This window comes from Acipenser ruthenus, chromosome 10, assembly GCF_902713425.1.
Source record: "Acipenser ruthenus chromosome 10, fAciRut3.2 maternal haplotype, whole genome shotgun sequence".
In the NCBI taxonomy this organism is placed as follows: domain Eukaryota; kingdom Metazoa; phylum Chordata; class Actinopteri; order Acipenseriformes; family Acipenseridae; genus Acipenser; species Acipenser ruthenus.
In genome coordinates this window covers 34,129,761-34,155,192 of record NC_081198.1, presented here as the reverse complement: position 1 = coordinate 34,155,192, position 25,432 = coordinate 34,129,761, and the positions used below count along the sequence as shown (strand labels likewise).

Genomic DNA, 25,432 nt, shown 5'->3' with positions numbered 1-25,432 from the left:
TGTTTGAATATTATTTAAAAATCTAAACAAATACTGAAATAGTCTTTAATTTTGAATTAGCAGGAAAAGTAAAATTAGTACCATATACCAGTAAGAACTGTCTCAGAAGTTAAATACACACATTGCCCCGTCAAATTACCCATTAATAAATGGAGATAAACTCTCCTCAGTACATACAGTAAATGTACTGATATTGGTGTCTTTTGCCTAATACCTTTTTTTATACAGTCATACTTTAAATTACCAACATATTTGTCTCAGCACTAATACAAATAAACATACAACAAATTAATAGTTGTAACATCATTTACAAATGCTTTAGAAGTCCAATTTTTGTGGCGTAACAATTAATTAAATATAACTATTTCACTGTGGGCTTTTTGACACCACAACCCCCTAAACAGTGTCATGTATGAACTGTGAAAACAAAACACATATCCCTGTAAAAGTTAAGGTTGTAAGGGGGAAATTAAATTTGAACACCAGGATATGAAGTTTTGTTGAACAGTTCTGTGGTTGAGATGAGTTTACAAACTAATGCAGTGTGGTTTTATGTCACAAATAATGTGAATAATACAAAATAACTGCAATTATGCAATTGGGTTTTCAGTAACAGATCAAAGGGTAGAACCACTTTAGTTTTTTATCTTTCATATCTCAATGGTCCCAATAATGGCCTCGCCGAGCTGAATTCAGAGTTCGCCACAACAATAGCTTATTAAAATAAATAAATTAAAAAAAGACTTATTAAAATCTATAGCTATAACAGAAAGCACAATCATTTAGATTTTTTATTCAAAATTAATCAATTTATGAGCACAGATAAAAACAACTCTGGACTTCAACCCTCTGTGTTTATGTCTTCCCTCACTTGTGTATTGCCCACTTTGAACCATTTTGTATCCTTTCTACACTCTGCAGTGATATAATAAAGAAACTTGTACTGTCACATTTTGTCAGAGAATCGGTCAACCATTGTGATGAAACTTATACACCCATTGGCAAGTTTTTATGAATCATGGTGATCTACTAGATTGGTCCATGGGCAAAAAATCTACTCAGAAAAACAATTTAACTACTCCTTCCTGCTAAGAAATAGTTTCTCACTTCTTTTATCTCGTTGTTTTTTTTCTTTCAGAAAATATACTTCAAAACAAGGCTCTATGTCGAACCAGTTGCCACAGTTTTAATGTTTTAAAATTCCTAATCTATTCGCTGTAAATACGGCCAGCCACTATAAGACTTGGCAAATTCAAGTAACAGAAACTGGAAACTGTTTACTGCAATTGCCAGCTTTCATTTTTAAATGAAGTGTGTAACTGAAGCCATAATAGATTGCTGAACAAAATACAAGACTAATTAATTTACTGGGTTCAGGTGATGTTCACAAAGCTTACAACAGGACCAGATTTAATTAAGGCCTTGTAGTGATGTCAAGCCATACTTCAGAAATATTACACGCTATATACTGCAGTCTACCAGACTACTCAGGAACAGCTGTACTTAGGGAGATGGTAAATACGTTCCCTGGGATGAGTGAGTGGAAAGGGGGCTGCAGCAGAGTACGTAGGTGACTGCCCAAGACACAGATTTATTCCAAGTCACTTTTGGAAGATAAACCCATTGCTTTCAATATATACTACTGAATAGGGTTGATTAATGAGTTGTTGTTTTTTCTGCTGTATGGAGACAGTACGCTTTGACTAAATTTCTTCACTTTTGGTAGACTGATGTATTGTGTTATCAGTTTTGTGCAGTAAAAATGTACCTCTTCACTGCCACATTGTTTTAAGCTCTTAACATTTTATTAATTTTACAGACAGAAGTGCACTAAAGAGATTCTCATTCACTGTAAGATGATTTTCAGAATATTAGTGCTCAAATTAAAATGATCTCAGTGGCTGTATTTAGACCTGGCACTGGTCAGATAAAATTATGGCTGTATTCTATGATTCCCAATGGAGTATCACTTTCACATTGACCTTTGATCAGCAATGATACAGATCACATACTTTTTCACATGTCCATGTCCATTTGATTACAGCCCCCTAGCAGTGTGCAAAACATGTTTTTTTTTGCCATGTGATCATTGCACAAACGCATAACAGTGCCTACAGTATTATGAAGCCATAAACAGATTTTCTTATCAATCCAACAAGGGGTTTAGAAGTTTTGAGCCTCATAAGCTTTCATTGAAACAATCAAACCAAAAAACCTATCCACATAAGAATGTGTAATATCTTACACACATATCCGTAAAGGCAAAGTTGATCTTCAGTAAACAATTCTGGGTTCTGTTGCTTCAATATTGATACAAAACATTTTTTTTTAATGCATACTAGGGGCAGCATAGAGAACAACATTGAAATGTGTATTTATCTTTTTTATTATCAATGAGTCACGCAAGCCTTTCATACAGCAGTGATATACAGATACCATGTTATTTGTTTTGTGTGATTTCGAGCACATGTCCATTTTTCTGGTCGTGTCTTATCAGAAAATCTGTAGACAGGCTAAACCAGGAAGCTCAGCTGTTCCCTTTCAATTTGAAGACGACCACCAAAACATACTTATGGGATATGCTTGCCTATTGGTAGGTATTCACTGAGCTCTTTATATCAGAGCTGCCGATAGGCCCCTTCCTGGGGTGACGTCCTCAGCCCCGCCTACCGCGGGATTAAACCGTCAGCCCACGGAAACCATTTTCTCTTTTTGCCTCTCAAGATGGTAAGGTAAGACCTCTGTGTTAAAAAAACTGAGTGTATTTTGAAAGAGCTTTTCGAGTCGACTGCAGTTCCCCTATTTGAAGATGTTGAGTTCCACATCAAAGTAAACTGTGTAGTGCAGATTTCCATATTGGTTTCAAGATAAATATAATTTATATTTATGTGCATTTTTCTGTATATTTAAGTGATAACTACAGTGGGTACAATTTTTTAATTTTAAAAATATGTGTCTTTTGTTTCACAATTGTGTCTCACTTGTCTCACTTGTTTTTGAAACACTGTGTGAAACATTTGGGTCTTTTATCACATTTAATTGTGAAGAAAAATGGCTTCTGTAGTATTCCTTGGAGAACTGAAAGAGACAAAAGAGGAGTAAGTTTCCCCAGTGGGTGGATTAAAACAAATGATGCCGTGGTGAAAAGTGTTTCCTTATGATACAAGCTACTGTAAAAATATGAAAGAGGTACCAGGGATATAATGTTAATACCAAGTTTCATGACAATTGGATTCATGACAAAAATGTAAGCGTGACATAGAGATGGACGAATGTACAGACAGACAGATACCTCCTTATATCCCCAGAATCTGATGTTCTCAATAACTTATGCTAAATAATGTTAGTACATTTCATGACAATTCGGTAAACGGTTTTCCAGATGTAAGGAGAAATCTGTGAAGCGTGACATACTGCAAGTACATACGCCCGCCGATGCTAGGCCCCAGTGGGAGCTAATAACCATGCAAGAAACGCCAAATACAATTCATTGGTATCCCTTGAGTTCCCTCTCATCTTTGATTTAATCCGGGTACTTGAAATTAAAAGGTGACATGGCAGTGGTGTTCACAGACCTCAAGATTTTAGAGGTGGGACATCGTATGGAATGGCCGAGCACTAGATTTATGGAAATAATTCATTAACTTTGTGTAATTTTGAAGACTTTCATGTAAATAAATTGATCCCCCAGGACAATTTTACTTTGTTAGGACCGGGTCATTTGGAAGAGAATATTTATGTACTGCAGCCCTGCTGAAACCATCCTGTTTTCCCTCAGGGTTCCCCAACCCCCAGTATGGGAAACACTGCTGTAGGGAACTTTTTGTTATTTTTTTTATTTAGCTTTTACCCCAGATTTTCTTCCTAATTTAGAATGTCCAATTATGTCCCCTCATCGCAGCAATTATCCACACAGTTCAGGAGAACTCAAGGTTCAGTGGACGGCCTCCGATTCCACTACCTAGCCAATTTACTCTTTACACCCAGGAACTCGAGAGTGGATGAGCTACTGGCCTCTGGAGGACAAAGGCCAGCCCTGAAGGCGCCTGGCCAGTAGGGTCCGCTTTAGCTGGATGAGGAGAAACAGTCTCTGCCGGTTTTGCCTCCCTAACCCACGGGAGCACCAGAGCCAATGCAACGCTCACTCCAGAATCCCCAGTGGCAACTTAGCACCGCCAGAATGCCAACCTGACCTCCCCTGACTGTATGACTCATCCTGCACACCACGCGGCTGTGCTTTTTACCAGGTGAGCCACTGGGGGATCACGCTGTAGGGAACTTTCAGTCATAAACAACCCTAATAGACCTCTGCTATTGTCTAGAAAACATCTCAGTTCACCCCTTTATGTGTGTCTTTTGCTTTGAAATTCTCTGTTTTTGGCACTTCAACAAACTCTTGAAATCCTTTGAAATCCACCCTGGTTAATTAGAACAACACATTACTTTAAAATAACAAACTGGAAAGAGGAACATTCAATAGAAGAAACAAATATTTTCTTCCTTGAAAAGGGCAGAATCCACATTTTGAAATGTGCTCTCGGAACTCAGAGTTCTAATACAACAGATGAAAGAAATGTGATTAGTTATGCTCTGTTGCTTTTCTATGTCCATGTTATTATTTTTTGATTAATGGTGTTCATTTAAACAGGACCAGTGTGTGCCAGTAGTACATTTATAAAATGTGCATTCGCTTGAGATAAGTAACTATAAACCTACCCTGTATAGTTTTATACAGAAGGAACCAATTAAAGCACCTGCAACTTGCAGCTATTTTTTTACTTTAAGTTTAGCTAGCATTGCATGGTTGATACAATAAAATTGTAATATTTTAACAGTAAGACTGCTTTCGTGCCTCTTATTCACAATATTCATGTTGTTCACCTCTCCCCCCTGCCTAAGCTCTCCAGGATCCAATGACTACAGACGTGCCAATCCATAAAACCCATCCCACCACTCTGTACAATTACAAAGTAATCACGGTCCCCACACATTCCAGAGATCCCCCTCCTTTCTTAGAGAACCTACGAGGGTATGACGTTTGATATCTGCTGTTACTCATATCTAATAATTCAACCATTACACTGTATGCAGGTATATAAACAATGTGTCTAGTAGAAACACTACAGTTTACAAATATACAGCAGCTTACCATTGAAAATGTCAAACGTCATCTTTGAGGGTGAAGATTGGGTAGACAGTAGGTTGAGAATGGTAGACAACTTTGTTATTTTTATAATTCAGTGTGCATCATAAATCTATTTTGTGGTTCTTTCATAACTAACAATTGGCAAAGATAAACATTCACAGCAATCTTTGCTTAACTGATTGAAAGGTGTTACATAATAACATCACCACAATTAGTGTTGTGGCTATATTTAAACAGCATAAGGTATTATTCATTAGCAGTGAGTAAATGAAGATTAAATTGATAGCACTGATAACACAGGGTGCCCATCCTATTCACTCTAAGAGTGGACTTGGTGAGAATTCATGCAGGCCACTCAGATTTGTTTGCTTCTTCTTTGTGAATTCCCAACATTTACTGAAGATACAGCTACTGAGTTCTGTGAACACCACTGCCATGTCACCTTTTAATTTCAAGTACCCCGATTAAATCAAAGACAAGAAGGAACTTAAGGGACATCATTGAGTTGTATTTGTCCCATCTAACATCAGAACAGAAAATAGGAGGCACTTTTTTACAGAGAATTGTGAGGGTCTGGAACCAACTCCCCAGTAATGTTGTTGAAGCTGACACCCTGGGATCCTTCAAGAAGCTGCTTGATGAGATTCTGGGATCAATAAGCTACTAACAACCAAACAAGCAAGATGGGCTGAATGGCCTCCTCTCGTTTGTAAACTGTCTTATGTTCTTATGTTCTTATGTTATCGGATTAAATCCCCTGTGAAGAGGTTATAGTGGAGGCAGTCAAACGTAGGTTTGTCACACAGATTTATCCATATACGTGGAAAACCATTTACCTAATTGTCATGAAACTTGGTATTAAAATTATTTAGCAAAAAATATTGATAACAGATTCTGGCCTAGGTTAATGTTCGGTCGAGGACAGTTAAGGAGAGTAAACAGCCTGATCTCAATCCACTTTGACTCTGTCTGGACTCAGTGATATTCTCCCGGTTGTAATTTACAGTAGGAGGATTTTATTTAATACCACATGTGGTGTTTCTTAAGATTTACCTGCAGACCTCAATAAAATGAATCAGCACCCCAAATACTGTCACCTTGAGTAGAGAAAACGACACTCAGGCCTTCCCATGATAATGGTTATCGTCTCTAGTGGTCAAATATAAGATACACTGAAACAATTACTTTAGGTGCAGCAAGTTCTTCTTTTCGGTGCTGCAGGTGATGCCAATGCTTGGGCCAAAACCAAAACCACCCTTGGGGAATGTAAACAAACTGGGTTTTCCAGCAGATGAGCAGCCCACGGTAGCCTTGACAGTTCTTTCTTTTTTTGTGGTGTGACAGGTTGCTTGAGAAACTCGAGGTGAGAGTCCATGTGGAAAATAAAATGTCACAATATAGTTGTTTGCACTTCGATACTGAAAGTCTAAGAACTGGCAATCCAAAGCTTCTAATGTATTTTGAGACTGGATTGACTGGTGTGTGTGAGGTAGTGCTTTTGTGAAAAGTGCTTTTGTGAGAAGTGCTTTTATTTCCTTGCAGCCAAGAAGAAACTGAAAACATATTGATTTAATATCAGTTTGGAAGCCTTGGCTTTAAATAACTTAGGAATTAGTATTGATTTTACATTGTTCAGGAGGTAAAACAAATATCACATTTTACTGGCAGTCTTAGTGTTGGGTATTGTAAAGGCTGTCTTTGTGGTGTGACAGGTCAACATTCATAGAACAAATACTCTCAACATTAAAAAACAAAAAGAACATTTACAGCTTTCATTATCATGATTTGTAGACCCTACCTTTATAACAGCATTGGTTTCATTTGTTAACTGTAGTTGATCCGGTTTTACATTTTGTTTAAACCCTTTATCATCTTCAGTACTAGTTGGTGGAGGTGCAAGCAGCTTCTATCCAGTTAGGCTCATATTAATGTTTACTATTGTAAATGTTCTATCATACCAAACTTTCTTTGTTTTATCACAGTTATCTTAACTTTTCTGTCCATCTCCTTGTAAAGACTCACTTGCATGTCATTTTATGTTGCAGTCTTCACATGCTGGTGACTTTTTAAAACGCTGAAGTTTAAAGCTCCCAGTGACCTCTATACAACTCATACATGTCTTCTCTCTTTATCAGTGTTTAAATACTCCCTATCGAACTGGAATATAGCTTTAAATATTGTGTGAGCAAGAACAATCCTCTGTTCCTTGTAATCTTGTTTTAAGTCTCGCAAGTGTGTTACAATCCTCCAGTTTGCTGCCACTCAGTAGTTGGGGTGGGTTTAAGTATTCAGAATGAATCAATGCGAGATACAAGTCAGGAAGGAGGGACATTGCCCAACTGCACTGTTTTTTTTTTCAGGTTATTTGTTTTTTTGTTTTTTGACATGTCAACGTGAATTGAGTAACCATTTCCAGTGTTTTCCGTTGTTTAGTGGATATACACCGATTTAATTTTTTTTTGTATCAGGGGTGTTTTGTTTTAAAACCGAAAATCAGAAGCCCTGCTTATATACTATCAGTGAAACTCAGAGAAAAAAAATAAAAATAAATTAATTACCCTATTTTCCTTGTACCTTTTATTTTCAGAACAAAAGGTGTTGGTTCTTTGTACTGGGTAACCCATAAATATGTCTTGCTTAACTGTACTGCACTGTGTTCAATACATAACAGTAAAAAGGTAGCACATTATTATAGGACAGTTATTTAGGGGCCTACAGACTGCAATCTAACATGGTACTTGGAGATAAACTGGTTTCTTACAGGTACAGTGCCTCACGCATGTTTAAAAATATGTTTAGCCTATGCAATGAGCTTGATAACTTGTAAGCCCATTTTAAAATATTTATTGAGGAAAAAAGTTGTTCAAACAGAGCCTACAAATGGTATTCATACCCATTGCTTTCACAGGAAGTGGCAGGAGGAAGGCTGTTTAGTTCACATCTTCAATGATGGAGATGACTTTTGTCTGCAGCTAAAACTACCTTAGGTAATGTGTGCACAGACTGTGGAAGAATGCAGTAAGCATTAATTCACTCAGGAATCATATTGTAGTGTAAAATTGAACATGATTCTGCAACTTTAAATTAAAAAAAAAAAAATTCTAAATGTTTCCTTCTGATTCCGGGGGATTGAAATCTACTGAAAAGTCTGCTCTCTAGAATAACCTACGGTCACCCCTTATGAGAAACTGCCAGTTTATAATACAGAAGCAAGTGCCAAGCAAGAATCTATAAACCCTATCAGTATGTCAGGTCTACAGTCTTGTCAATCATGACTGAAACAGACTTGGGACAGGGAGATGCAACTTTGATAGATTACAAAATAGACATTTATAAAGCAAATTATTTTGTCATTTACAAATAAGAGTGTGCTACATATTTCAAGTGTTTCTCATCCAACCGCTGTAGTAACATGACTGTTTGACCTCTCATTTATTTAAATTTTTTTGTTGCATCAATGTTAAGGGAATTTCACTTTAACTTAATGTATGCCTTCATCACAATATGGATTTGTCAATATGTCTGTCTAAACCTGAGTAGGTATACAACAGTGCCCCTTAGTGGTTAATACATAGCGTGCACTGTTGAGTGTTTTCAATACTTTAATGTAAAACCTCTGTATTTCTCTGGTATACTGCAGTAAGCTCCCGGCTTGCTTTCCAACTGTGAGGCTGACATTTTCACTTTCTCATCCCCTGTGTCCCCCCAGCTTCTCTGCCGTCATAGAGCTGTCACTCTCACACTGGCACCAGGCCTGTCACAAACACCATTCACTTCAAAGCACACATGAAAGACACAGTATCACTAAACAACCAGCACACCTCAGGGTTATCAGGGCTGACATTCTCCTACATAGTTGATCAGGCAGAATGTCTGCAGAACATTCAGCTGGGATGACAAGTGCTGTGCTTTTTGTCCTCTCTGTATAGAGATTTTTCATTTGCTAACTCACAATTGTATCCATTACAGTTGGATGCCCCTAGTGGTCATTCTAAAACTGACGTCAGAAATTAACTTTAAGGGGTCTTTTTCGAAGATACAGAATAGGAAATTAAACATAAGAAATGAAAGTGGTTGCTGCTAATTTGTTTAAAAATAAATTATACCTGTTGTTCACTTTCACTCATAATGCTGCTCCTCAAAATGTGCAGTATTGAAAGAAATATAGCAACAAGTATTTTAATTTTAAGACATCCAATATGGTACAACACTAGGTTAAATAAAGAAATCTGTTTGCAAGCCTTGCTTTCAGGTAGTCTTGTACTTCCTTGACCCATTCACCTGGAGAGAGAAATTGTCCTCAGCCCTTCAACGGCTTCATTCCTGTCAGAAACCAACAAGCTCCTTCCCTTTAAATACTTTGCTGACCTATATAGCTAATGGAAGTTCACGGTTGGTGATATTTAGGGAATTGTTTTGTTAATTACAACCTCTTTAAAAAGAAAGTAGCTTCAAATATAATTTAAACAGTTTGAAATTAAGAGTTGAGGTCACATTGTCACAATTCTGTCCAGGCACTTACAATTCTCCAGAAAAGCCCAGGCCAGGACATTAACTCCTATTTTTTGAAAGAGGGAAAACACCCAATTCACTTTACAAAACTAGAATGAAACAGTTATATATGTTCAGTTTTAAATATTAAACACAATTATTTTCTTCTACTTTCAAACAATAAGAGTTAATTAATGGCAGAAACACTTTGAAATGTTGGCCCTCACTCTTTAAATATTTTGAAAATATAGATATCCCTTGAAGCACATTTTAAATACATGTCAACCTAACCTGTTGGTGATGGCATTCAGTGTGTTTGATTGTGTTCTCCAGGTTCTCGCTGACATTGAGAAACGCTCCCCGAAGGGACAAGAGGAAGAAGACTGGGAGAAAGCCCTTTCAGTGGAGAGATTTGGGGATCTCATTTCTGAAACCTCTTCACGGAATGCTGAGAAAACGGGCCGCAGTTACAACGAGAGGGACTTTGAGTGTAGGTACCTCTGTCACCAAACCCCTACAGCAGGTCTCTTCCCTCACATAAACGCAACAAACGCAGTATAAGCATGTTTATTTTATATTAATATGTAATAAACCTTATACATACCAATCGTATTATTAAACCATTTTATATGCTACCTGCACCAAATGACATCACATTTTAGGATACCGGTATCTCAATTTACAGCGAATGAGCAGTTTATTTGAAATCCTGTTGTTTACATATGTTCCTTTGCTGTATTGAACGGTTTTAAAATAGTTTTTTTTTTTTATACTTGTTTGGTTAATTTCTGAAAAATGATGAGTTGTAGTTCAGGCACAACTACAAAAGCATTTAAATATCAATGACGAGAAGGAAAGTGCAGTGATCGCTGCTGTGTCCTGGCGTTATGCTCAGTTCAGCACGGTACAATTCAAAATTATGTTTTCATTCCTTTCCCGTGCATGAAGAGACGAGAAAAATTTGGCTGAAAAATATTCCAAGAGATAAATTCACAGTAATGAAACACACAAAAGTATATATACACACACACACAAACAATTTCAGACAATTATGACCATTATTTATTATGAAGCAATCGTCAAACATAAATAATTCAATTGCATATGATACATTAGTGCTTAAACGGTTTTGTGATAAGTAAAACAAAATAGTTTATTATTGTGTATTAGATGTATTAGTAGAAGTGTTAGACATAATACTTCTGGTAATGCAACGAACAATAACAAAAACAGAACTGGAACTCTGAACTTTACACTCAACTCTTAAACTCTGCAGCTTCTCATTCTTCTTCAAGGATCTAAAACAGCGGCCCTTATGCTGATCTCTGCTGTCGCCATGTCTTTATTTGACACTACAAACACATAGCAGAAAAAAATAATTGGATTAGTTTGGCGAGTACTTTTATAAACTGACAATGCGCTAATGTAATTATAATGACACACGAACAGTATATGCAAACTGAAACAGTTTAATAGCGCCATGCTGAAACTAATTACACATTTTTAAAAAGATAGGTACAATTAAAATAAATACATCGATTTAAATGTAATAACTCCCCTTCATAGTCACAGAGGTAGCTCTGTTCTTTGCATGCTGCATAAGCACCACTGGCCGAACCCGGGACCTTTCGCACTAAAATATAGCGCCGATACCGCTGTACAAAAGAGCCGACTCGGCGCTATGCTTTAGTGCGAGAGGTCCCGGGTTCGTGTCCGCCCTCCGCCTGCATGTGGAATGCCTCGCTTTTTGTGATATGCCTGCCTGCGTTAACAAAGATATATATATATATCTATATATATATATATATATATATATATATATATATATATATATATATATATATATATATATACTGTATATATTGTGATGACGTGTATGTCCCGGATCATAATTTGGAGGCATTAGGACCCTGGGGTTAGGAACATATACTCCATCTTGGTAAATGTTCCTGTCTCTAAGGAGTCCATCTTGGTGAAGGACTCTTAAGTGCTTGATTGTTTTGGTAATTGTTTTATTGATTGTTTATTGTTTAAGTGTTTTTCAGTTGGGCTAATTGGGGTAATTAGAGCCCCTTTAAAAGGGACAGGGAGAACCTGTTAAGAGAGAGAGATAAGAGAGCACATGCCAGAGTGGGTTTGTGTTTTGTGTTTTGAGTTTGTTTGGTTGCTTTGTTTAATAAACGCACGCTACGGCGTTTTCATTACACCCTGGTTTCCTGGTTGGTGATTTGAAGAGAAGACCCGGTACTGCACCCCCTGACTTCATTACATATGGTACCAGAAGTGGGGCTTTAAGTAAAATAAAATAAATAAACTAAACACTGAAAATGGAAGACGTTTTGAAGGCAATGGTGCAGCACACAGTGCAGCAGCAGCAAACTACAGCAGCCTTGTTACAGCAAGCTGCCCAGGATCGTCAAGCTACTGCTACCATGATACAGCAAGCTACTGCAGCGCATCAGCAGCAAGCAGACCAGGACCGTCAAGAGTGGAGGACTATGTTTGGCCAGTTGTTGACAAAAATACCAACTAAAGATCCAACACCAGAGGCGACACGCCCAGTTAGAGCAAGTTACTTCTTACAGAAAATGACGCCAGGTGACGACCCAGAAGCCTATCTCTTGGCATTCGAGAGGACAGCGGAACGAGAGGCTTGGACAAAGGAGCAATGGGCCGGTATTGTTGCACCATTTTTGAGCGGAGAAGCTCAAAAGGCTTACTTTGATTTGGAACCAGGAGAAGCCGCTAACTATTCACTTCTGAAAGCAGAGATTTTGGCTAGAGCTGGGGTCACTACGGCTGTTCGGGCCCAACGATTTCATGAGTGGAGGTATGAGGAAGGGAAAGCTGCCCGTTCACAATTGTTTGATCTGATACATCTGGCCCGAAGGTGGCTTCAGCCTGACGTAAACACTGCCGCCCGGCTGGTGGAGCTGTTAGTCCTGGATCATTTTTTAAGAGGACTGCCATCAGGCTTAAGAAAGTGGGTGGCTCAGGGCGATCCTAAATCGGCTGATGAACTTATAGCTTTAGTCGAGAGACACCTGACCGCCATGGAAATCGCCCGTCCGGCTTACCATACGTCATCAAGGAGTACCTGGAGACCCCCAAGCCCCAAACATCGGAGTGAAACCGGTAAGACTCTGTCTGGGGAGGGGGTTGCTGAAGAGCGGTATGACACCGTGAAGGGACCTTGGGATGGGGATAAACGGTTCTTTGAGAACCAAACTGCGAGAGGGCATAGCCTCAGAAAAGTACAATGCTTTGATTGTAAAGGTTGGGGACATATTGCTAGATTCTGTAGACAAGGGAAAGAGCCAGAAACAATGGATTGTAACTTAGTAACCACTGTCAATAACCTGTTCACGTCTAAATCACAAGGGGCTGAATATGTAATTCCTATACAGGTAGCGGGGAAAAAGTCGGTAGCCTTTTTAGATTCTGGGTGTGGGCAAAGTTTGATTTCAGCTGACTTGTTGGGGGCTTATGAGCCAATACAAGGGTTGGAGGTACGCATTTGTTGTATCCATGGGGATGTAAAAACTTACCCCGCCACTTTGGTAGAGGTGGAAATTGGTTCTCAGCTAGTTAAAATAAAAATGGGCGTGCTTCCTAGGTTGCCATTTCCGGTCATTATGGGGCGGGATTGTAAGGATTTTAATCAGTTGCTGCAAACCCAGGAGGTTCTTATTCTAACTGAGGAGCAACCAGGGCCCTCTACGGACCAAACAGTAGAACTGTTTGATCTCTTTCCTTTTGGGGAAGACCTGTTGGGAGAGCCTGGGAAAACTAGACGCACCCGTAGTCAGAAAAAGAGGTCCCAGGCTAAACCCCAAAGGCTTCCCAGTGGGAAATGGTCTGGAAAGAGTAAGGTACCACAAGATAGTCTTTCAGAGTGCAGTGAACCAGTAGATACTGGCCCAGGGGTCCCTGAAGAACCACAAGAAGTATGGAATAAGTTAACGGTAGCTCATATAGATTTTAAGAAGGAGCAGGTTGAAGACAGTAATTTGCAGTATGCACTAGGACAGGTTGTTCAAACGGATGAAGGTTACTGGGACCATAGAGATACCATGCCAACACCACACTTCATTGGAAAGGATGACTTGGTGTATAGAGTGATTAGAAATGAAATGGGAGAATGGCTCGAACAGCTTTTGGTCCCTGCTAAATTTAAAGAAGTGGTTTTACAGCTTGCACACTCTCATCTGTTAGGGGGACATCTGGGGGTACAAAAAACAAGAGATAGAATAATGACACGGTTTTACTGGCCAGGGATTTACAAGGAGGTGGAAAAGTACTGTTTGGATTGTCCAGAATGCCAGTTGGTTTCGGGGCGGAAGCCTAAGCAAGCCCCTTTGATTCCCCTACCTGTAATAGAAGTTCCTTTTGAAAGAGTTGGTATGGACTTAGTTGGGCCCCTAGACAAGTCCCAATCGGGATTTCAGCATATATTAGTAATTCTTGATTATGCTACACGATATCCAGAGGCCATTCCTCTACGGAATACCAGTACTAAAAATATTGCCAAAGCCCTCATGCAGGTGTTTTCTAGGGTAGGATTTCCAAAGGAAATTATCACAGACCAGGGAACCCCATTTGTTTCTATGATTCTAAAGAAACTTTGTCAATTGTGTAAAATAAAAAAGTTGAAAACTTCAGTTTATCACCCGCAGACAGATGGCCTTGTTGAGAGGTTCAACAAAACGTTAAAGCAGATGCTTAAGAAGGTCATTCAGGTAGATGGAAAGGACTGGGATACTTTTCTCCCCTACCTGATGTTTGCTATTAGGGAGGTTCCCCAGGCATCCACAGGCTTCTCTCCCTTTGAGTTGCTCTATGGGAGGCAGCCAAGGGGAATCCTCGATGTGGTAAAGGAAACATGGGAAGAAAGATCGAGTTCGGGAGAGAACATGGTTGAGTATGTGACAAAAATGAGAGATAGAATGGAGAAGGTCAGCTTGTTGGTAACGGAAAATCTAATTAAAGCCCAGGAAAAACAGGCCCAAAGTTACAATAGGGGGGCCAGATTGAGGGAGTTTGCACCAGGGGATAAAGTGGTGGTTTTACTTCCCTCGCACGTGCATAAGTTCCTAGCTAAGTGGCAAGGTCCCTACCAGATAGTGGAGAAAGTGTCCAATGTAAATTATAAAGTGTTTCATCCAGGAAGGAGGAAGCCATACCAGATTTATCATATCAATTTGTTGAAGCCATGGCGGGATAGGGAGGTCTTGGTAGCTTCTGTACTGGAGGGAGATCAGAGACTCACACCTGAGCCCTTAGACGATGGTGGCCCAGATAATACCAAAGTTGGAGAACATCTGTCTGCCGTTCAGAAACAGGTAATGCATAACTTGCTTAAAAGATATGACGATGTCTTTTCGGATTTACCAGGCAGGACAGACTTAATCGAACATCACATAATTACTTCCCCGGGGGTGAGAGTACAACAGAAACCCTATAGAATTCCAGAGTCAAAACGTAAAGAGATTGCAAAGGAAGTCAAAATCATGTTAGAACTCGGAGTTGTTGAAGAATCTAGCAGCGATTGGTCTAGCCCTATTGTTATGGTCCCGAAACCTGATGGTACAGTTAGGTTCTGTATAGACTTTAGGAGGGTCAACGAGGTGTCCAAGTTTGACGCTTACCCGATGCCCAGGGTCGATGAATTATTGGAAAAATTGGGTAAAGCTAATTACATTACAACGCTTGACTTAACCAAGGGGTATTGGCAGGTTCCTTTGGCGCCAGCGTCAAAGGAAAAAACTGCATTTGTAACGCCAGAGGGGTTGTACCAGTTCACTGTCTTGCCATTTGGTTTACATGGGGCTCCTGCTACCTTTCAAAGGTTAATGAAAAAACTGCTTAGGCCTCATCAGCAATATGCTGCCGCTTATTTGGATGATGTCGTCATTTTTAGTGTGGATTGGGAATCCCATGTAAAAAGAGTGGAAGCTGTGTTAGGCTCGTTAAGGGAGGCCGGTTTAAAGGCGAATGCAAAGAAATGTGCATTCGCTTTACAAGAAACTAAGTACCTGGGGTTCTCACTGGGACGAGGTCTGATAAAGCCCCAGCTAAATAAAATAGAAGCTATTCTGGCTTGTAAGGCCCCAGTGAATAAGAAGCAGGTAAGAGCCTTTCTGGGGTTAATCGGGTACTATAGAAGGTTTATTGAAAACTTTGCCTCAAGAGCAGCTCCCTTGACTGAGTTAACACGAGCTTCAGCTCCAGTCACAGTAAAATGGTCAGCTGAGGCTGAAACAGCATTCAATGATTTAAAGTCAGCAGTGTGTTCTGAACCAGTGTTGGTAAGCCCAGATTTCGAAAAGCCATTTATATTACAGACAGATGCATCTGAGGTGGGCTTAGGGGCGGTCCTTTCTCAGGTGATAAAAGGGGAGGAACACCCAGTACTGTTCTTGAGCAGGAAGCTTCTGCCTCGAGAACGGAACTATGCGACTGTAGAGAAGGAGTGTTTGTCCGTGAAATGGGCTGTAGAAGCCCTAAGATATTACTTATGGGGGCGTAAATTTACCTTGGTTACAGACCACGCTCCATTACAGTGGATGCATAGAAATAAGGATAAAAATGCTAGGTTTACCAGATGGTTCTTGGCCCTACAACCATACTCTTTTGATGTGAAACACAGAAAAGGGAAGGAACACACAAATGCTGATTTTTTGTCAAGGTTTCCCCAATCGGTAAATAATTGGTATGCCCAACCCCACAGGTTTGTGCAGAGGGGGAGGATATGTGATGACGTGTATGTCCCGGATCATAATTTGGAGGCATTAGGACCCTGGGGTTAGGAACATATACTCCATCTTGGTAAATGTTCCTGTCTCTAAGGAGTCCATCTTGGTGAAGGACTCTTAAGTGCTTGATTGTTTTGGTAATTGTTTTATTGATTGTTTATTGTTTAAGTGTTTTTCAGTTGGGCTAATTGGGTTAATTAGAGCCCCTTTAAAAGGGACAGGGAGAACCTGTTAAGAGAGAGAGATAAGAGAGCACATGCCAGAGTGGGTTTGTGTTTTGTGTTTTGAGTTTGTTTGGTTGCTTTGTTTAATAAACGCACGCTACGGCGTTTTCATTACACCCTGGTTTCCTGGTTGGTGATTTGAAGAGAAGACCCGGTACTGCACCCCCTGACTTCATTACAATATATATATATATATATATATATATATATATATATATATATATATATATATATATATATATGGTCATGCTATCACATACATATTCAGAAAGCAACTAGCCCAGAACTAATATCTAAATGTTGATGTTTTAGATGATTAACTCCCTTTTTAGTTCTGTAAGTGGGGAAGAGGCTTGTGTTCCTACAGCACCTGCAGGGAAAGTAAATAAACTGGGCTGTAAAGAAGGTCTAGTTTCTGATTAAGAAAAGTCAAGGCCAAACTATGTAAGAGAGTCACACTGACCTCCATGTCTCCTGAGCCAAAGAAAATGGGGAGTAAAATAATTTGACAACATTTTTTTAAAAACCTGAAATGAGGGTAAACAGTGTAAGTATGTGTGTTGTTTTTGTATGTGTCCTGCTTCACAGATCACCGGCACACCTCCCATCACACTCACCACCCTCTCTCCACCCACCTCCCCCCCACTACGAGGTTCCGTAAGAAGGTGTTTCACGTCGACCGCCGCAAGAAGAAGAAACGCAAGAAAAAGAAGACATCCATCCCGCCCTCCAACATCACGCCAACCATCCAGGAAGTAAACGAGGAAGAGGAGGAGTCTGATGCAGAGGGGCGGAGCCAAGGTGCCATGCCAACTCCACCCCTAGACAACAAACCGAAGGTAGATAACTGTACAATCATTAAAGTAATGGGGATCTATATATAAAAATATATGCTGTAATTTAAATAACAATAATCTGGTGGTCAAACTATTAACTTCTAATGTAGTTGCATTTCAATTTCAATTTAAGGTAACATGATTCAGGAGTGTCAATAAAGGGGCTGTGGTGTAAACGATCCTTCCTGGAATTAAGCATGCTGCAATATAATAAGTAGGGCCCTACCAAGTTCATGGACCATGAAATCTGGTCTCCCCTGTGAAATCTGGTCTTTTGTGTACTTTTACCCTGTAGTAAAATCTAATGCAGTTATATGTACCGTTACAGGTTCCTGATATGGTTGTTAGCGTGTTTCAATTTAAAAAAGAAAGCTCATTATGAACAGGACAGGATTTATTGATTGACACTTGACAACAGCCAATAACTGGGCTCTACCCACTGATTGGTAGACACAGGCATCCGGGGTGGGTTTACTATGAACTACGGATCTCAACTGGTAGTACAGTCAGGCGAGTCAAATTAGACCTACATTTTAAAATAAGTGTACAAAATAAATCAAAAAGTGCTACAATCATTACTGCAGCGGATCATGTAAAATATTTTGGAAGCCAAATATATGTCAAGTAGTAGTATGAGCAGAAAAAAACAGAAAAAAAACACAGCAAGACAAAAAAATAAATAAAATAAATATGTCACTAATTTCAGAGACTTCACGTTTATATTTTTCAGTCTCTGGATATATTGTTCAGCTAGAGACCCGTCCCTAGCTTGGCGCAGTCTGTCAATTCCAACAAACTCCGTGGATGCAGAGAAAGCTGTGCCTAAATATGGACACCGCAAAGACAGGGAATGAAGAAAAACAGCATTTCAGAATATTTTTTGAGTTACTGTTGCATACAATGACGTTTCAAACCAGAACATTTTTTTTTTTTTTTTTTTTAATAATAACAATAACAGAAACGCAACAGTCATAGAGCAATCTTCTGGATTTCAGTTTTCTTTTCTTTTAGCATTTCTACTTTGTTAGTCACATGCTTTTGTTAACTTCAGTGTGTTAAATGTTTATATTTTGCCGTTTTTAACTACAATGTTCATACTTTGTTATACCACCATAAAATTTAAGATTTAAACAGCTGAAACTGTGAAATTTAAGATTTTTAAAATGTTATGACCGTGAAATTTATGATAATGTACCGTGAATTTGGTAGGGTACTAATAATAAGCACAGATGTAGGTGGGACTAATTTGGAATTAAGGTGTAATTTGTTAATGGTCCCCTTTAAAAGTTTACCACAGTAATTGTGCAGTTTTTACCATGCTTTTCCTCTGCATTTAACACAGTTTACCCTGGTTTGCCATGTTTTTTAATATGCTTTATCAGACAACTCTGCGCTTTTCAATGCTCACCTATGCTTTACCATGATTTCACTGTGTTTTGTTACACTTTGCCAGGTTTTTACTATGGTAAACATTTATAAAGGTCTAGCTGGTGGACTTATGACATGGACAATATAACAGTTACAAGAAAAAGAGAGTCCCCAATACTAGCTTGTTACTGAATGTTTATTTTGTGGCCCACAGTTCAGCATTGGGGGGGAAGAAGACCTCAACCAGCCTTTGCCCTTCCAGAACTTCCATGTGGAGAATGAGTGCACCCCCACCCCCGAGTCTCCCCCCTCCACCAGCGCCCCTCTCATGAAGCAGGACCCCTCGGGGCGGTGAGTTTAAAATTCATCCCTCCTCGGGCAGTGTTTCTAATTTCTCCAGTCTTTAGGCAAGGCGTGACAGTACAGCAGTGAATGAATGATACACTAGTAATTGTCTGCACTCTATGTACTTTGGGCCTAGCAAAGCCCATCAGCACAGCTGAGGCTTGTTTACGCACTGCAATTGTTAATTTAACCCCTACACAGACACTCACTGTCTTATAACTCTACTGTGTGCTGCTTGACTTTTAATATAGAAATTACATGGAAGTCACTGTTGTTACGGTTATTGTTTTTGTTATTTAAGCAACACGCTTCATCTAAGCTCAAAAATAGTCATTGTTTTGATTGCATCATCATATTCTTTGACAGTACCAAAATTATAGTTATAGCCCAAGCCAAAATAAATAATTTTGAAGGTGACTGAAGTTGACGTTAATTCTAAACAGAACACGGAATTATGGATTGTGTAGTTCACAAGTCAAGTGCACTTAAAAACAACATCATTTCGGGGATTTTCCGGGGGCGGGTCTAGGAGATGGAAGCAAACTAAGTGTGCTGCCGCTAAGATTCAGCCATCTTTTATGTGGTACTTTTTTGCATTTAAACTCTCACAATTCAACTAAATATATATAAAAAATGGGTAAGACCAAACCCACGAAAGAGAAAAGCAATTCAATACATAGTTTGGCTTCCGGGTCTGAAAGTATAAACAGGAGCCATTTGCCCTGGCCAGAAGGCCGCTGCCATAGCAGCTCATCACAATCACTAGAGGACACAGCTTTGGTTCTCACAGAGCGAGAAATGTCTGCCTCATTTTATAAAATGGAAAGCTCAATAAATAAGATTAAAAGCACACTGGCAAAGAATGAAAAAAGGATGGGCAAGATGGAACACAGACTTGAAGAACACAACGAGAAATCTATCCTGCACGACAATGCTGAGAGTTACTTAATGAAACAGAACAGGGCTATGCATGATAGAATTAAGGATCTTGATAACCAGGGCCATAGAAATAACATACGTACTGTATATTTGAGGTGCTGGAAGATGAAGATGGGAAAGAGACTATATTGTTTATTGAGAAAATGCTGAGAGAGCTCATGGACATAGACAAAGCAACTCAGATTGAAATCGAAATAGCACATAGAACTCTAGCACCCAAGCCAACGGGCCCCAATGCACATCCTCGTGCTTTCGTTTTGCACCTACTGAACTTTCAAACCAAGCAAAACATTTTTCACCGGGCTCGTAAAAGAGGAGAACTGAAATTCATGGATAAACGTATCTCAATTTACCCAGATATTTCAGCTGAACTACTGCGAGAAAGAAAAGAATATAATGGTATTAAGAAAGCTAAAGAGATACGGTAGTCTCATCTTCACACGAAGGGCAGACAAAATGCTTCAACACTCCAGAAGAGGCCGACACATTCCTTGGAACCCCTCAGAATCATGCCACCGGACAGATCTGATGGCAGACTGAGCGAGAGAGACATGGCGACAATATAGGAACTGCAATGCTGAGAAGTGAGAGACACAGAGAAAAGTCTACTGTAAGAAAAAACTAACTACATTACTACATTTTTTAAATTATTATTATTATTATTATTATTATAAACAAGAAAAATAATTAAGAATATACCTTCATACACTGTGCTGCAACAGGGCTTATTGGCACAGTTGACTGATGAGAACATTCCCAGAGAAGTACGGATCTTATCCCCTTTAATTTTGGTAGTAATGCTACAATAATTATACACCCTGTCTGAATGAATGCTTGAAACAGAGATAACGCCAACTACATTTCAGGCATTTCTTTTCAGTGTAAATATTATAACTGGCTGCAATTACAGTATTATTATTTTCATTCTGTTTTGTTTTTTCCAAGTGATTTTTACATGGGGACTTAGCTGTATATCGCTTATCTGACAGTATATTGCTAATATTCAGTTGTGTGTGCTTGCATTTGGAATGCTCTCCTGAGTTAACATAGCTTTAAGTTTTTGTTATTATTATTATTATTATTATTATTATTATTATTATTATTATTACTTTATCGCTAAGGATATATGGAAGCATACAGCCTCCTTTTTCCTCAACTAATAATTAATACTGTTCCTGGAGTAATCCTTATCTGTATTGTAAAGCAGAGACCACCTTTTACTCAAAAGTGATAATGATTGATAATAGTGATAATAGTGGTAATAATAATAACAGTAATAATAAGATAATGATAATATAATAATACAAATTAAACACCACTAACAGGAATTGGCTACAGGGTTATTGTTGTCACAAACAGGAACCTTTTTGAATACTCACAATTGCCCAAAATGGACACATTTCCATCAAGCTGTGTCATCCCCCTTGGATAATTCCCAGGGATTGTCACTCGCAAGTGTCCTTCCTTTATTTTCTATGTTAGATGGATCTCTCACACCAAAAGTGGAGATTTTCACTGTTACTTTAGTGTTGTTGTTTACTGTATTGTTTTTTTTTGTTTGTTTGCAAGTTCGATTTTCTGAAAAAGGAGCAACCAATACTACTGTCTTATATGTGGGTTCAAATGATAGTTCAGTATAAAGATAGCAAGTGTGTGGTCAAGCTAGGTACACTTTTTACTCAGTTATTTTGTCTTGTAACAATAACATGACATCAATCAAAATAATGACATACAATGTAAAAGGGGTTAATCACCCCATCAAGCACAAAAAGATCCTAACACAGCTTAAACAGATGACTTGCCATATAGCCCTACTCCAGGAGACTCACCTCACAGATGGGGAGCATATAAAACTTAGACGTGACTGGGTGGGCCAGGCGTATCACCAAACGAAATGGAGTGTGTATACTTATTCATAAAAGACTATTTTTCATTTAGAGATAAAACTACTGATTCAGAAAGCAGGTTCCTATTAATACGTGGTTCTTTACTCGGTACAGACCTCACTTCGGTTAATTTATACCCCCCAAATAAGGACTCCCCACAATTCATTGGAAACAATTTTCTCGAAGTTGCAGGACAGACAAGCCCATGTACAATAATTGCTGGGGACTTTAATTGTACTCTGTCCCCACACTTAGACAAATCCTCAAAGACAAATGCCCCGCTATCTAAAATGTCCAAAGCCATTAATATTCATAGTAAAGAACATCTGATATCTGGAGATATTTACACCCCACTACTAAAGACTTTTGTTTTACTCTAAACCTCATAATAGCTTGTGACAGAAGCTTGGATCCTGACAAGGAGTGGAGTGTCAGTATAAATTTTGTGGAAATTTCTCTAGACATTCACCTGTATTTCACAATCCAAGCTTTCTCCCAGCCTCAATGTCTCAGGGATTTAAGGAATGGGAAGATAGAGGAATCTGCAGAATTTCTCAGTTATTTAGGGGCCCAAACATAAAATCAATTGAGGAACTACGAGCAGAATTTAACATTGTTAAAGTTAACTCTTTTGGATATTTGCAGATCAGACATTTTATAACTAACTGGTTGATACAGAAAATGCAAGAGCCTATGACTCCTATTGATGAGATAATTGAATCACTTTATCGAACAAAAAAAGACAGACGTATCACTTCTAAACTGTATTACACCTTTCTTAAAATGCAACCTGTAAATACAGATAACCTCAGTATAGACTGGATGACTGATCTGCAGAAACCAATATCAACAAAATGCTGGAAATCTGACCAGGTGCCCTCAACAGCCATGTGGCTGGGACTTTGTGGGGAATTAGCTGATATGGAAAAAATGACAAACATACTACAAAATCGACAAGACAAATCTGTCTCTGTGTCACAATTTTCACACTATTGCACTGAATTGGTGAAACAACCTCAGGGCTGATATGATGGGATTCGGTGAAGCAATTACCTTGTTGCATACTACCTGCTGGGATATGTTTTAGAATTGAGAACATACACTCTGAATTGTTTTGTTTGACCCAAGATATAATTTATACTGGATACCTATACTGGTCATAACTTCAGAAATGTACTCATGTTAAATAATTAATGTCAAAACTTCTATACTGATGTATTGTGTTGCTCATGAATAAATACTAAGTTTAAAAAAAAAAACAAAAACATAAATTCAGGTCCATTTTCACCCAGTAATGATCTTTGAGTCGACTACTTGATACAGTAGTTACAAAAAGTACAATTTTCTTCTGAGGGGTAAAACACTCGTTTTGATATACCATAGTTTCTTTTGACTGACTGCCTTGTCGCCCCTTCCCCCATCTTCTCCCCTCCTCTCCCATTAAGGTTCTCACAGCTTCCTCAGGACACTCTGGACTTGCCCTCGAGGGGGTGGTTTAAGAGGAAACCCCTTCACAGACTGGCCGGGGGCCAGAGAGCCAGCTATGACCTGCGTGAGAGGATCTGCATTGGAAGCATGACCGCCGTGGAGACGGCTGTTTATCAGAAAGTGCCCACAGACGAGGCCGAAGCACAGATGCTGGCCAGTGCAGATCTGGATGGCATGAAAAGTAAGGTTGACGTGAGAATGTGCTTATATCTGTGCTGCCGGTTCTGAAGCTGAACAAAATAGTACATCACTTGTGAAAATCAAGCAGCAATCATTGTTTTGTCAAGTACAGATGTCTTCCCAGTGTCACCGTTCTGTCAAAATCGTGGGCACAGATGTCATCCTGTGCATATAACATGTGATGCAATTCTAAAGTTATAAACATAATTATGGTTTAATAGTAGTTCGAGTACAATCTTTGTTTTTTGTGATTAATACACAGCTTAAGAAGCGAGCTTCGCTTTGTGATCCTCTCTCCCAGATTGCAATAAGTGACATTTCTTATAACAAGAGACATCCTTTATGCTATGTTTTATAAAATTCCTTTATAATTTAAACTGCAGTTTTGTCAAATCTGATGTCTACTAGACTAGGATGTTAATTTAGTTCTACTCAGAACCTATGTGTTTAAAGTGGCTCAAGCTGAGGAAATAATTCCTTCAATCTACCCATGGTAGATTGCCATTTTCTATATTAGTTTAACCTTGTGTGCCCTGTGAGATTCAACAGCACAGTATCTGACACTGTAGATGCATTTTATGAGGTGATAGTTCCTATAGTTCATATAGTTCTTAGTTTGGGCCTGTTTGTACCTTTTAATGTTGCCATTTTGTTTTTGTATCTGTTCTCGAAAGTGCTGTATTTGTTGTCGCTCAGCTTTGAATATTCTTTTTTAAGGGAATTCAGGAGGGCTTTTACTTAAACAATTACTACAGGGCCAACAAGTGTATGAGGAAACAACTGTCTTCCAAGATGAAGATGTTATACTAGCAAGGGAGACTGTTGTCAAGTTTTTTGGTCTTTTTTCTTTTTAAGTCCTTTTGTAAATAAAAAAGTCAGTTAAGTGCTCTTTGTTATCCCATCAATGGACTCTATAGGACATTTGTTTCTCCAAACTGTACCATGCTGTTTTATCACAAGATTTGGAATCCCAATTAATGTGAATGGCAGAGATATTTCACTTGTCAAATAATGCCTGTGTGGTTTTGGATGCTGTTCTGACAAAGCACAAAAATGCAGCAACATAATTGTTTTAGATGTACTCAGCATGACATAATACTATATACTGTACTGCAGCTGTGGTTTAACATAATTGAAGCTACATAAGGATATAGTGACACTGGGTATTCAACACAAAACAAACACTTGGAATTGACCAGTGTAGTACCAGCATTTGCATTAGGAACAGCTTTAAAATGCCCTTTTCATAGTATTACCATACAGCTTCTACTTAGTTACTGGTAGTAAAATCCATTCCCTGACACTTTCATCGTTGTGCAGTTGAGCTTTTAATATTTGAAACTGTGGCAGAATGACACAGAAACAACTTCATCTGAAAATGTGCTCTGTCCAGCACTTGCAACACAGATATTCAAAATGAAAAACTAGCATTTAGATTTACGGAAAATATCCTTAAAAAGTTCTGACGTTGTGGCCTGCCAATCAATATCAATCAAGAGGAAAATACATGTCTCTATTCATTACTTCCTCTCTATACACAAACATGGCGAATTTGATTTGGCAGTCTTTTTAACACAATCCAAGCAGGACAGTTCAAGGATCTCTTGCAGAACTAAGCCACTAGCTGTGACACTGTACTGCAAATATGAATTCTTAAAGCTGTACTGCATCACTGTCTGTTAAGGATGTTAGCAGTTTAGAGTTCAGACTTAGCCAATGTTACCTAAATGTTTAACTGCTGTCAGAAATATGTGGGCTAAATATAGGACCCCGA

At 38.8% G+C, this 25,432-nt stretch overlaps 1 protein-coding gene across 5 annotated transcripts in view; it reads left to right on the top strand.

Moving 5' to 3' along the window:
- Nucleotides 1-25,432, top strand: part of LOC117405082 (anion exchange protein 3-like) — a 78,975-nt gene that overhangs the window by 12,793 nt on the left and 40,750 nt on the right. For all 5 annotated transcript variants that reach the window (XM_034007862.3, XM_034007829.3, XM_034007851.3 and 2 more), the window contains exons 3-6: nt 9,971-10,127; nt 17,205-17,455; nt 19,035-19,171; nt 23,436-23,659. In XM_034007862.3, coding sequence (XP_033863753.2) covers nt 9,971-10,127; nt 17,205-17,455; nt 19,035-19,171; nt 23,436-23,659 — 769 coding nt within the window. The remainder of the gene's footprint in view (nt 1-9,970; nt 10,128-17,204; nt 17,456-19,034; nt 19,172-23,435; nt 23,660-25,432) is intronic.